We start from the raw sequence: 14220 nt of genomic DNA, 5'->3' as shown, positions 1-14220 counted from the left end.
ATGTTATCCGCTGAGTTTACTCTTCACTGTTTTAATATTCAATATCGCATTGTTAAAGAGATGAGGCGGGAATAAACAAAACATTAATTAATATGTAGTATCTATTTTGATCAAAGAGTGACATTAATCCTGTCTTATCATTTTTTAAGGTTCTTTCAAGTTAATCAAGATCACCCATCAAGATGATTTTCTTGAAAGAATAAAAAAGGAGAGATGATGCCGAATTCATTGTTCTTTGATTGTCTCCCCTATTGTGTTAATATTCGGAGTCAAAGTAATGTAGTGTTTGCCGTTTTCTTGATATTTTGCACTAGCGGTGGAAAGAAGAAGCGGAGGGAGGCGTAAGATGGGTTGTGAAAGATGTTATGGAAAACTTTGAGGTGGAATGGCCAATTGCTTATCTCATCAACGTCAAATATATACTTGAGTTGGGTGTCCACCTTAGATAGCTCTAACGACCGAGGAGTATATATGAACCACTTGGATATGTCGGAAATATTTTTCTACAAATAATATAACAGAGGGTATAGTTGATCCTTTTCGGATGGTACAAAAAGACATTAGCTTTTTCCCCTTTATATAACACTCCATCATAATCAACAAATGATTAATATGGCTCGTTATGTGTTCTTCAACATTGAATATATGCATTCGACTATCATGCTACTTAACATTTTCAAATTCTATCTTTAAATAAGCTACAAGGATTAAAAATATAATAACTTAAAAATTAGGAAATGCGATTTCCCTACTCTCCCCTAAACCTATCCCTTCTTCAAAAAAACAATAATCTTGGTTTAATTAATGCTTTTAATTTGGAAATTTCATCTTTATGTAGCTCTCTAAGCGTATAATTTTCTCTTCTTCTTTTTTTTTTTTTTTGAAAAAAATTGATGGAGGATGGTAGAATTATATTCATGTTTCAATAACAAGGTCAAATTTGTCTACTTGTGGTACAAATGGTGAAGCAACTTGCTTCAGAAACGGAAAATGACTACTTGGACATATGTAGAAAGTCAAAACTTGAGTACAAGTTTTCCTTTTCAGCTATAGAGGAGTTATAATTATTTTCTTAATTTAATAATTTCCTATTTTTTGTTTAAATAAGCCTTCTTTTTATTTTTATATTTTATATCTCCTCATTGGGAGTTCAAAGTTTTATTAGTAAGTTCATGAAATGGCCGGTGTCAGTTTTATGACCTCAAAGAGCATGCCTAGACAAAATGTTTGGTACTTCTCCAATCAAATAGCTTATGATGACAGCTAATTAAGATGTACTTATGATAATGCATGATATTTAATTAATCATGCTAGTAAAGTCCAAAATATAATCCACATTACTGAAAAAGAACAAAGAGGGTGGGGCTCTGATTATGATTCTTTACATTACTTCCTCGACATCTGGTGTTGAAGAAGGCAATATTTTGTCCTTTCTATTGTATTCTTCTCAGAATTTAATATATCATGAAATTAATTTCTAGTACTAGTAATTTTTTCTTGGAGCTTTGCGAAAATCACAACTTTTAGAGCCTGTTTGGATGCACTTAAAAAAAAAAAGCGAACATTTATGTTCGCTTTGGTAAGCCTAAAACCAAATGGGCGAATTATTTTTTTGAGGGCTATTTTAAGACAAATGCTTTGTTCGTTAAACACCAAAAGTTCCAGTTGTTCCCACTTATAAGCCAATCCAAACGGGCTCTTAGTACTCCACCTACAAATAACGAGTTTAATACTTCATATGCACTTATTTGATTGGAGAAACTTTTTTAAAAGCTTTTTGAAGATTATCGTATTGAACATAATATTTGCGTGTTTATCATATTTTTGAAATTTGTTCTTAATTAAATATATCATAAAATTTGTATGACTATAATTTTCCGTAAGGATAAAATGAAAAGATTTAATTAACAGATTTTCAAAGTTGAAAGAAAAATGAACTAAAAAAAGTAATTCACATAAATCGAAACAGAGAGAGAAAATTCATTAATTTGATAAGAGCGAATGATTATTCATTATTAAAGTTAAAAAAGAAGTATGGCTGGAGGTATGAATCGATTGTATCACATTGCTAAATGTTATAATTAATGACGAAATCAAAGTTTAGCCATTACACTATGTTGCCATTTCTCCTTTCAAAGAAATTCAAATTTTGGAAGGATTAAGGACAACCAAATGATAATAAGTTAGAACGATGTAATTGAGTACTTCGAAAAGGGAGTAAAAAGAAGTCCTCCGGGGACTTGTTTATTCTCTGTTTATTTTATGTTTTTAATATCGAAAATCTCATATTCGACTAATTTAAATTCATTAAATGGTCTCAAGTATTACATGCCTAAGCCAAAAAAAGAAAAAAAGTAGAGGTTTTCGTTCAGGTTCACTTTCGTAGACATGCTTCAGAAAGCCAACAAAACTTTTGTCCAAGTATATATCATTTTTGTTATACATTTTACAGTTTGAAAATCAAATTTAAGACATTGAGTAATGTTCCTTTGTATTGAAATTAAAACTTGTTCTATGCATTTTATGACTCAATGATAATGGCCTGCAGTTAATTAAAAGCTAATCCATTACTATAAAAACCAATTAATCAAGAAAAAATGGCATTGGTTATAGATTGGGGTGTCAATGGTACGGTTCGGGCGGTTATTCTATAAAATTTATACTATATCAATTTTTCAGTTATTTCATTTTGTAGAACCAAAATTAGACTTTCTGAAACCGTCTCATCATCTCGGTTTCTCTTCGGTATTGGTACAGTTCAGTTAATTTTCAGTTTTTTGTTTAAACAAAACAACATCATGTCACGGTCACTAGTAAAAGTTAAAGACACGATATCATGCATACTTCTATAGGACTTTGACAAAAATTCTAGACATTTTTACTTTTTAAAAGGTGATGAATCAAGAAAACATGAGAGACGACAAGAATAAGATTAATCCTACTATTTCACGGTAGCATAAAACAATGTTAAGCAAAGACAAAAAGTATAATTTATATCGGGCGAGGGGCAAAAATTTAATCAAGATGGGACTCAAGAACTGAGGCTACTAAGATTAAGTATTCAATAAGAGAAATTTAAAATCATATGAGAGGAAAAATATCTAATACTTTGTAGGCTGTAGCTTTCTATCCAGATCGTTGGAATACATTGTAGCTTACAAGCTAGTTACTACTCGAGACGCTAGAACTAATTTAATGTCAATAGAAGTAGTATAATAGGCTTCAAAGTTGGAACTTTAGGTCTTAATTTTAATATTTTATTATATTTAAATCTAATAGATAGAATATATTTTACACATATAAATTTATTCAGTACGGTTCGGTATTTTCTCGGTTTATTTTTATAAAATTAAAAGCCAACCGATTATTTGGTATGGTTATAAATTCTTATAAAAATCATTGGTTTTATTAAAGGAAACGTAAAAATCGATTCGGTGCGGTTCGGTCGGTTAAGTCGATTTTTTGAAAACCATTGACACCCCTAGCTATAGATAAGTCAAAACTGGAGAAAGCTAATGCACTAATGCTGACATAACTCAATTTTGTCGACTAGCTAAATAATTCTAATGTAAGGAGCCTCGACTATAATCGTATGACAGTTAGACCCATTTCAAGACTAATAATTGAACCTTGACAATCGAATTGACTAGGGAAAAGAAAACTCAACGATCAAGCACTTTTGAATTTCGCCTACACAACAAAAGAATAGGCACGAAGAATTAGTTGTTGCGTACATTCACCTCTCTAAAGTAGTAAAATTTGGAAAATATTAATTCGCTGTGTTTGGACGAAGTCATTGAGCCTTAGCTTTGTAAAACAAATGTAAAAGAGAAGGACGAAAAAAGAATAAGATTTTATTCTTCACAAAAATAAATACTCTATTGTCTTACTCACCAGGGGGAGTGTGGTCACAGGGCCCATACAAGTTATTTATTTAGGTTCTAGACCTCAAGTTTTAATTATTAGGTATTAGGATCCTTTTTATGATTAGTGTTAATTAAGTGGATACAAGCTATAGGGGCGTCAAAATAAGCCCCCAAGTTTTAAAAAATACACTTTCGTCCAAGGATCTAAAAAATAAAAATAATAAAATAAAAAATATTATAAAATTATAAATAAAAACTACTATTCGTCTCTTCCATTCTCACGCTTTTCCTTCAAACGAGGCTCCCAAATCGGCTCTTCTCTTCCTCTTTCGATCTTAACCCTAGTAGAAAGGTAGCTTTCCTTCTCCTTCTTCTCCCCGCTCCTTCTTTCTCGCCTACCATTGTTGAAATTTGCCATTGTTAAACCTGTTGAAGCTTTTGAAAACAAATTCCAATTTGGGTGGTTATTTCTGGATTTTACGGCTTGGGAATTACTCATTTTGGTTATAGTTTGGTCTGGTAAGCTTTAATTCGTAACCTGGTAAGCTTTAATTCGTGTTCTTCAAAATTTATAATTTCTGGTAATTTGCGTGTAGTATAGACCAATTTAAGTTTATTATGGAGGGTAAAAAGATAGCAGCTGGTGATTTCGATGGTAATTGGGTTTGTTTTAAAACCGTCTGGAAATGGAATTCTCCACAAAACATCCAACCTGTTGAATTGGATAATCATTACACCTATGATGATTTGTTGAGGAGGGTGATTCTGTCTGGTAATATAGATCCCGTGTTGACAGAAGTGTCCATTAGCTATGCAATTGATGCTCCTAAAAAGGGACTGCCCCTACTTACATCACAAATGACCATCAAGTCCATCTATATTCGATGAATGTTGATAAGGATGGTTCCAGCCCTAGGTTAATTATATGTAAGTTTGAAGGAGAGGATTGTTGAAAGTCCAAATTCATCAGCTTGAGCAAATTCATCAGGGGCAGCCTCACCAATCATCGATGAAGACCCTTGCGAACCTCTAATTGACAATGACATCGATGAAGATCCTTGGAAACCTCCAATGGACAATGATTGTCCTGATAATGTTCATGGAGATGATTTGGAGAATCATGGAGATGATTTGGAGAATCCTGCTTCCAGCAACCATAGCTCTGTTGATGGAACGGGTTTTAAGAGTGGCAACACTTTCAAGGACAAGCATACGCTAGTGGAAGCACTTGGGACGGCTGCTTTGAAGGCACGCTTCAATTTCTATGTTTGGAAGAACAAATCAGACAAATATGTGGCTAAATGTATTGATGATTCTTGCAAGTGGAGATTGCGCCAATAAATACATAAGAAGTTCTAGGTTTATCATAACCGTGTACTGTAACGAGCACATGCGGCATACAACACGTTTCTACTAACCATTCAAAGGCATCATGTGTAGTTATAGCCAGACACATTATGGGTAAATTTGAAGAAGGCGCGGGGATCACTCCCAAACAAATACAGAAGGAAGTTTCTGAAAGATTTGGCTGTGAAATTAGTTATTGGAATTTGGAAGGCTTATCAGGCAGGCATAATTTCTAAGGAATTTGTAAAGGGGTCAGCGGATGATGGGTATTCGAAATTGATTCCTTATAGTTGGATCGTACATAGAACAAACCCCGGAAGCAAGACAGACTTAAAGCTCGGTGAGGAGGGGAGATTCTTATATTACTTCTTGTCTTTTGAAGAGTGGATCAGGGGATTTAAGCACATGATAAAAGTCATAGCAGTTGATGGCACACACTTAAAGGGAAAGTATGGAGGTGTTTTGTTGACTGCTGTGGCACAAGATGTGGAGAACCATGTTTTCCCAGTGGCCTGCTGTATGGTTGACTCGGAGTGTAATGCCTCTTAGAATTACTTTTTCTAACAGTTGCTTGACATTATGTCTAACAACTTAGATTTGTGCATAATATCTGATAGGCACCTCAGCATTAAGAAGGCTATACGAGATGTTTACACCAATGCTCACCACGGTGTTTGCACAAGGCATCTTTGTGAGAGAATGCGTGGGAGGCTCCATAACGGATCCTTCGAGAAATTCTTTTACAAAGCAGCAAAAGCATATGCCTCAGAGATGTTCTATGATCACTTTATTGAAATACAACGCGTTTCACCGGATGTAGCTGATTGCCTTAGGGATGAAGTTGGGTTCCATAAATGGAGCAGGGCATTTTTCCCGGGGAATAGATTTGAAGTGTTGACGTCAAACATTGCTGAATCATTCAACTCAATGTTTCTAGTAGAGAGAGAGAGTTCCCCATAACTGCCCTTTTCAACACCATTAATACGAGGTTTGCTACCAAATTCAATGAAAGGCGTACCTTAGCAAAGAATCTCCTCTTATTAAACAAATGTGTCATGCCTCGTGCTGAAACAAGGATAAGGAAGAGAATGGAAGCGATCAAAAAGGTAGTTGTCATTGGTGTAAATGAAAACGAGTACACCGCGTGCGGACACGGCGACCATGCAACTGTCAACCTGTCGACTATGTCATGTTCTTGTAGAGTTTTTGACGTGGACCAGCTCCCGTGCCCACATGCCCTAGCAGGTCTGAGTAAGAGGTATCCAGATACATTTGGAGACTCTGTTTATAACCACTCTTCTGTATATTACTCCGCAGATGCATACTACAAAGCATATGAAGGTGATATTGTCCAAATTCCTCATGAAAGTAAGTGGATGATTCCATCATATATGCAAGGGGCACAAGTTCCCCCACTAAAATACGTTCCTAAACTGGGTCGAAAGAGTAATAAGCTTAAGAAGGGTGTCCTGTAGGGAGAATGTAGTTATACCAAACCAGCCAAGAGAAGAAATAAATGCTCCCTATGCAAACAACCTGGACATAAGAGAACCACTTGTAATCTGAATGTGTCACAATTTGACCATAATTCATCACAAGTTGAAACGAGAATTCATCACAAGTTGAGCAGTGAATATATTGGTCTATTCCTTTTGTTTGCTATGGCAACAGTAAAATGTATTTTTGTTGTTGGTCCATTGGTCTATTACCCTTTTGTACTTTATGGATGCAGGGAATGTATTTCAGTTGCCCTTTTATTTTTTATATGGCTGCAGTGTATTTATAACTATTGTTGGTCTATTTATAACTGTTGTTGGTCTATGTTAAACATTGTCATTATTTCCACCAAGCTTTTAATGAATGCATTCGGTCTAGACATAAAACAAGCTGACAATTGATTATAAAAGGAAACACGGTCAAAAGGAACCACAAATGACCCATTTGGAATTACAAATGACACTAAACACAACAGCATCCTCTTCGTCTTTTCTTTCCCAGCTTCAGCTGCCTTCAGTTCTTTTTTTGCCTGATCCCTCTCAATTTCAGCTGCATTCAATTCCTTCTTTATTTGATCCCTCTTAGTCTGAGCATCCTTCATTTGATCTTTAAACCAGTCCCTCGATGCTTCCGCCTCCAGGAAGAGGCTTTTGACTTCTGCCAATGATTCTTCAGCTTTGGTCAGCCTGTACATTAAATTAAATTTGTCAACCCCAATCATTAATGGGGTATCATCGTTGACCCATTTAAAATAATCGCAACCACCATTTTCATTTTGCACAAATAAAAAATAAATAAAAAATTAGTAGTGTATCAAGTTAAAACAGACATAAGCAAATTAAATACTAACTTTTCCCTTCGCACAACCATAAAACTCCCTTCCAGGATTTTGTGGTGTCTTTGAAATCTTAATGGGAGCTAAATCACTACACCTGCATATTCCCTTTTGTGTGCCATACGAATTAGATGACGACTTCTGTGACATTCTAGTAATTAATGAATCAACGCTTCTAATAATCTTCCCTTGCGTTATCATAAAATGTCAGTTTTTCACTCTTTGGTAGAAAGCCTGGGGATGAGGGTATTTATAATGGAAATTTTACCGTTACTTGAACGTTGGGTTTGAAAAAAAATTACCGTTGGAGTTATATGCGAGTTCTGAACGTTTAGTTTATAATTCACCTACAACATATTAGTAGAATATCCACTATAACACATGTTTTTTCAACCAAAAAACATTTATTAAATAAATTCAACTACAACATATTAGTAGATTATCCAATTTAAGACTTATATTTTTTACTATATAATATGTTTGCATCATGGAATTAGTGAAACAACATTATAATGATCTAAACAATGATAGTAATTGATTAATGTCTTTGGTTGTGATGATCATATGTAACAACTTGAAATTGGTGACATAACTATATGTGTCATCATATATATATATATATATATATATATATATATATATATATATATATATATATATATATATATATATATATATATTTACGTTTAGTTTATTATTCACAACAAATATTGCTAAATATCTATATGTAACATCATGTTTTTTCAACCAAAAAAATATTTATTAAATAAATATGAACTAATTTTATATTTTCAACTTATATTTTTGACAAAACAATATGTTTTCATCATGAAATTAGTGAAATGACTTTATAACGATGTTTAATGTTAATAATATGCTATAATCTTTCCCATTAATGATCATAAAGAAATTGCACATAATTATATGTGAACATCATATATATATATATATATATATATATATATATATATATATATATATATATTTTATTGATATTGGTGCTTATATTAATAAATATGACGTTATATATTTATCAAGTACTCATTTAAATTCCAACCAACATAAGTTTCAAGAATATATTTTCATTGATATTGGTGTTTATATTAATAAATATGACGTTATATATTTATCAAGTACTCATTTAAATTCCAACCAACATAAGTTTCAAGAATAAATTCATCAATTTTAAAGTTTAATTCATCAATGTGCATATTTTCCCCATTGTTCAACAACGTTTAGTACAAGATACAATTCGGTCTACTGTCTATGTGTGGCAGTTATCAGTGCATATTTTCCCATTTTCCATTAATATTGGTGTTTATATTAATATGACATTATATATTTGTTAAGAGCCCATTTAAATGCCCACAAATATAAGTTTCAAGAATTAATTCATCAATTTAACGTGCATAATTTTCCCACAAATATTGGTGTTGTTTCTTATTTTCCCCTTTTTCAATAACGTCTAGTAGAAGACACAGTTACGTCTAGTGCCTATGGCTGGAACTATTAAGTTATCAGTGCATATTTTACCCATTATTCAACAACGTCTAGTAGAATAGACAATTAAGTCTAGTGTCTATGTGTGGCAGATAGCTGTGTAATTTTTCCCATTTTCCCCTTAATATTGGTGTTATTAGTTATTTCTTATTTTTCATGTTTTTTAACAATGCTTAGTAAAAGATAAAATTAGGTCTAGTGTCTATGTTTGACAGTCATCAGTTATTTCTAATTTTCTCCATTTTCAATAATGTCTAGTAGAAGACACAATTACGTCTAGTGTCTATGGGTGGAACAATTAAGTTATCAGTGCATATTTTACCCATTGTTCAACAATGTCTAGTAGAATAGACAATTAGGTCTAGTGTGTATGTGTCGCAGATAGCTGTGCAATTTTTCCCATTTTCCCATTAATATTGGTATTATTAGTTATTTCTTATTTTTCACATTTTTCAACAACACTTAGTAGAAGATAAAATTAGGTCTAGTGTCTATGTTTGATAGTCATCAGTTATTTCTTATTTTCCCCATTTTCAATAATGTCTTGTAGAAGACACAATTACGTCTAGCGTCTATGGTTGGAACTATTAAGTTATCAGTGCATATTTTGCCCATTTTTCGACAACGTCTAGTAGAAGACACAATAACGTCTAGTGTGTGGAACTATTAAGTTATTAGTGCATGAAATAGACTGGAAAGAAGTGAATACCGATAGAGGCAAGAAGCAACCTTAATATTTACATAGGGTGATTTACATTGCATGTCAAATAAAACAACAAAAATAGAACCCAAAGCACATCAGGCTGTTTGGGGGGGGGGGGGGGGGTTCAGGTCATGATGGCTATTTGAAAGGTCAAGGTTGTAGTTGAAGTTGGTTATTTTTAAGAATATAGGATGTTTTTGAAGAGTTTTGGAAATCTGAAGTTTTATGATCTAGGATTAATGATGGAGGTGTTTATTTATAGGGATTAAAATGAGTGTCATTTCCACTTCTCATCAAAGCATTAGTTGTAAAACCTTCTTTTCCTTGTTTAGTGGTTGAAAAGCCACATTGGGAAGGGATCATATAGGTGTATTAGATTTATGGTAGAAAATATATAGCCAAAATCAGATGTTACCACTATATGCGTGTTCAACAATTAATGCATAGACCAGTTGTGCGCGATTGTCGATGCATTTTAAAAGTTTATAATTTATAACGTCTACACTTAATTTATATTCATTTGTGGGATTATGTTTACATTGGGTAAACATGTTGTCTTTTTTTGTTTTACAACTGATTCTAAAAGTTAATTGATAGTTGCAACAACAAAGTTAATATTTGGCACAGCTAAAGTCATCCATTAAATCATGTACAAACAAAGATAATATTACAAATTGTCCTAATACTACAAATCAATTTATAGTTGGCTCAACTGATTAATTTGAACATGTAGAACTAATTCTAAAAGTTAATTGAAAGTAATGCAACAACAAACTTAATATTTGGCGCAGCTATTAAAGTCATCCATTAAATCTTCCCACAAACAACTATAATATTACAAATTGTCCTAATAGTACAACTTGTCCACAACTAAATCAATTGCCTGATGTATTTTTTAAACTCAACAATTGATTTCTCAAGTGTTGCAAGTCTATCTAGAACGGTATTCGGGCCCTTGACCACACTCCTTGCAAAATCCACTACTAGAAATCAATGCATCTATTTCCTCATCCACTACACATTGTTCGCGGGGCTCTCCCGGCCTATTGATCCATGTGGCATCCGCAATCTCCTCCCTCAATGCATCTATTTCCTCATCAACCTCCTTGTCGCCATAAGGCATAAGATTTCTTATGTAGTTCTTCTCCATCTCACCAACAGTTGGGTAAATAAAAGGACGCGCCCTCTTAATTTCAAGAAATCAACAAGATCAGTTCATAAAATAAGTAGTTTATAACGTACCAATATTAACATTCTAATGGGCTTAAGTTCGAATTGTTACCTCTTCAGCAGGTTTCTTCTTTTTGAATGCATCAAGTAGTTTATAATGTACCAATATTGAAAAATTTATAATGTACCAATAGTGACATTCTAATAGACTTAAGTTCAAATTGTTACCTCTCCGGCAGGTATTTTCTTTTTGAATGCATCAAGTAGTTTATAATGTACCAATATTGACATTCTAATAGACTTAAGTTCAAATTGTTACCTCTTTGGCAGGTATTTTCTTTTTGAATGGATTAGGTTCTTTTTGGTATGAAGTGCATCATATCAGCTTCCTTGGAATTAGAAGCGGAACAACCCCTGATTTGGCACAATTACGTCCAACAAAGGGGATTGCTTCATATGCCCATGCCTGAAATTGAATTCAACACATAATAGGGTCAACCGAATACTAATGGTCTATAATAAAATGATATTGGTATAGATAACTTACCATCAATGCCTAGGGGAACCCGTAAAGACATATTCTTGGCCTTGTAGTGGGGTCGTTTGTGAATTGTTTAAACAATTTTGACATGTCCACCTTGTTCGTCAAGTAATCCAATGTCAGATCAAAGCATATCTTTCCCCAAGGATATTTGTTAAAGCGCAGCAACGAATCAACCAAGTTTATCCATTTCCTCTCAACCCTTTTAGACTTGTCATTTACCAATAAAATGCAGTGAACAAACCAAAGCAACGACACCTTAAGCTTGTCCAATTTGGTCAATGATTTTTTTTTCAAGATTTTCACGAGCAAATCCTGGGTAACACCTAAACCAACTTATTAAACTGTTTTAGATAACTTGTCCCCTTTTTATGGACCTTGAAACTTAACTCCTTTACACTTGGGATGGCACCACAATTCAACCTAGTGACCAATGCAGACTCCCTTAGCCCATAACAACATGGCATATCCTCAATCAAAAACCACATCTCATGCTTTTTCTTTCGGTTGTTATTTGCCGTAGAAGAAGCGAATGAACTAACTTTCAACAAAATTTATCCCAATGTAAGGGCAGGTCCGAGAAGTGGCCAAAACAAATTTTATGAAACATATTTAGAAGTTTATGCTTTCGTAATTGAACTTTAAAGTCAAACCATGACTTCATAGAAGACCTTACTATGATATGGGCTGGGAAATCAACGCCTTCCATAATCCATGAGGTCAATTCGAGCCTTTCCAACTTTTCATCAACGATGGACTTGACATTTTCATGAACGGTAGGCGATCACTATTGTCCTCCTCATCTTTCGGAACCTCGCATTTGCCAAATTCCTCTACTCCAGCACCACAATTGGCTACTTTGTCTTCTTCTTCTTCTTCAAATTCAAATTCATCAATCTCCTTGAGAATCTTATCAAAAGACATCTCGTCTGCCTCTTCTTCATTAGTCTATTAATCACCTCATCTGGTTGTTCATTTCGTCTAATAATCACCTCATCTGGTTCTTCATTTTGTCTATTAATCACCTTATCTGGTTCTTCATTTCGTCTAATAATCACTTTATCTGGTTCTTCATTTCGTCTATTAATCAGCTCAGCTGATTCTTCATTTCGTCTATATTTAACTCTTCTTGTTTCTTTGGTCTATTATTTAACTTCTCTAGTTGTTTTTTCCCTCTATTATTTAACTTCTTTGCTTGTTTCTTCTTTGGGGCTTTAACTTCACTGACATCGGGATCTAGGTCAATGACCTATGTTCTTAACCTTTTTCTAGATGAAGAAGGCTTGTAGTCAATTCTCCAAAATGATCCGGAACTCCCTCTAGTCGTCACCATGGCTATGAACTCAAAAGAATCAACAAATAAGACATGCAAAACACAATAGAACTCAACAAATAAGACATGCAAAACACAATTGAACTCAACAACAAATCAGAATAAAAAGAAATTAGGGCTTTGCCATGACAGTAAAATAGGAATCAATAAACAATCAGAATCAACAAGTTAGGGCTTCACCATTATTGTAAACTCAGAACATCACATTAAAAATACCATTTTGAACTCGAAAGAAATCAAAATAGGAAAAATTTCGGGCTTATGTAACCTGCAACTGTTCTTCAGCTGAAATAATGAAATATTGGCTCTTGAAATAGCTTTTTTCGATCCCAAAGCTGCATTCAAAGTTTTTTGGAGATGGAGTGTGGGAAAATGTGAAGCTCAAGATCATTCGAGTTGGAGGGAAAAAGAACGACGAAGTAAGAGGGAAAGAAAAAAGAGACCCCAAAGTTTTAAAAAATACAAATTGGCCCCCGTGTGTTTGCTAATCAGGTGATTAGTAATTTCTGGACCAAAAATAAATGGAAAAAAATAGGGGCCCTGCCACTTAGAAAAAAAGTTTTGGGGTCCTGCCATCTTATTGCTCCAAGTTTAGCCATCAAAACCAAAGAATCTATTGCTTCATAAACATCCGATCACTATGTTTTCCTCTGTCTTTGCTGTATAAAATAATGAAATACTCCCTCCACTTCAAAATGTTTGTCCTGTTTTGATTTGGCACAAAGTTTAAGAAAGTAAAAAACATTTTTTGATCTTGTGGTCTTAAATTAATGATATGTAGAATTGACCAAAATGTCATTTAATCTTATGGTCTTAACCATGGCATGTGGAAAGTTGAAATTAAAGAGTTTTCAAAAAAAGAAAAGAGACATTCATTTTGAAACAGACTAAAAAGGAAAGTAAGACAAACATTTTGAAATAGAGGAAGTAATTATTTATAGACTCTCAGAGCTGTCAGCCTGAAAGATTACTCACCCGTAAATTGATTCAAGTTTTCTCCATAACCTACTTAGAGATTGTCATTTCCATAGTTCCTAGATTGCTACAGTATTCTATGAAGATATGACCCCCCCCCCCCTCCCAATAAAGTAAACATCTCAAATAGAAATGTACTTAATTTCAGAACAAGAGAACTTATCTACACTTCTGAAATCACCGAAGGAAAAGCAATGGGATTGTAATGAAACATCTTTCTGCTGGTTATATCTCTGCATCTACACACAGTGGCGGAGCCAGAATTTCCGCCGAGGGGGTTCAAAATATAAAAAAGTAAACATAAGAAGAAGCCTAAAGGGGTTCAACATCTACTATATATACATAAAGAATAATTTTAAGCTTGTAAAACAGTGTTTTTTTTCCGCCGAGGGGGTTCGGATGAACACCTCGGCATAGTGTGGCTTCGCCACTGACTGCACAAGCCACAAGTCG

At 33.8% G+C, this 14220-nt stretch overlaps 1 protein-coding gene across 1 annotated transcript; it reads left to right on the top strand.

The window, feature by feature from the left end:
• The first annotated feature begins 6268 nt into the window (after positions 1 to 6268).
• On the top strand, positions 6269 to 6688 carry LOC132038144 (uncharacterized). The gene has a single exon (XM_059428865.1). It carries the CDS (start codon positions 6269 to 6271, stop codon positions 6686 to 6688), a length of 420 nt encoding a protein of 139 aa, XP_059284848.1.
• The last annotated feature ends 7532 nt before the right edge of the window (positions 6689 to 14220 follow it).

Source organism: Lycium ferocissimum, chromosome 11, assembly GCF_029784015.1.
Source record: "Lycium ferocissimum isolate CSIRO_LF1 chromosome 11, AGI_CSIRO_Lferr_CH_V1, whole genome shotgun sequence".
Lineage (NCBI taxonomy): Eukaryota > Viridiplantae > Streptophyta > Magnoliopsida > Solanales > Solanaceae > Lycium > Lycium ferocissimum.
Note: the sequence above shows the minus strand (reverse complement) of the source record. Positions and strands in the feature narration are given on the sequence as shown.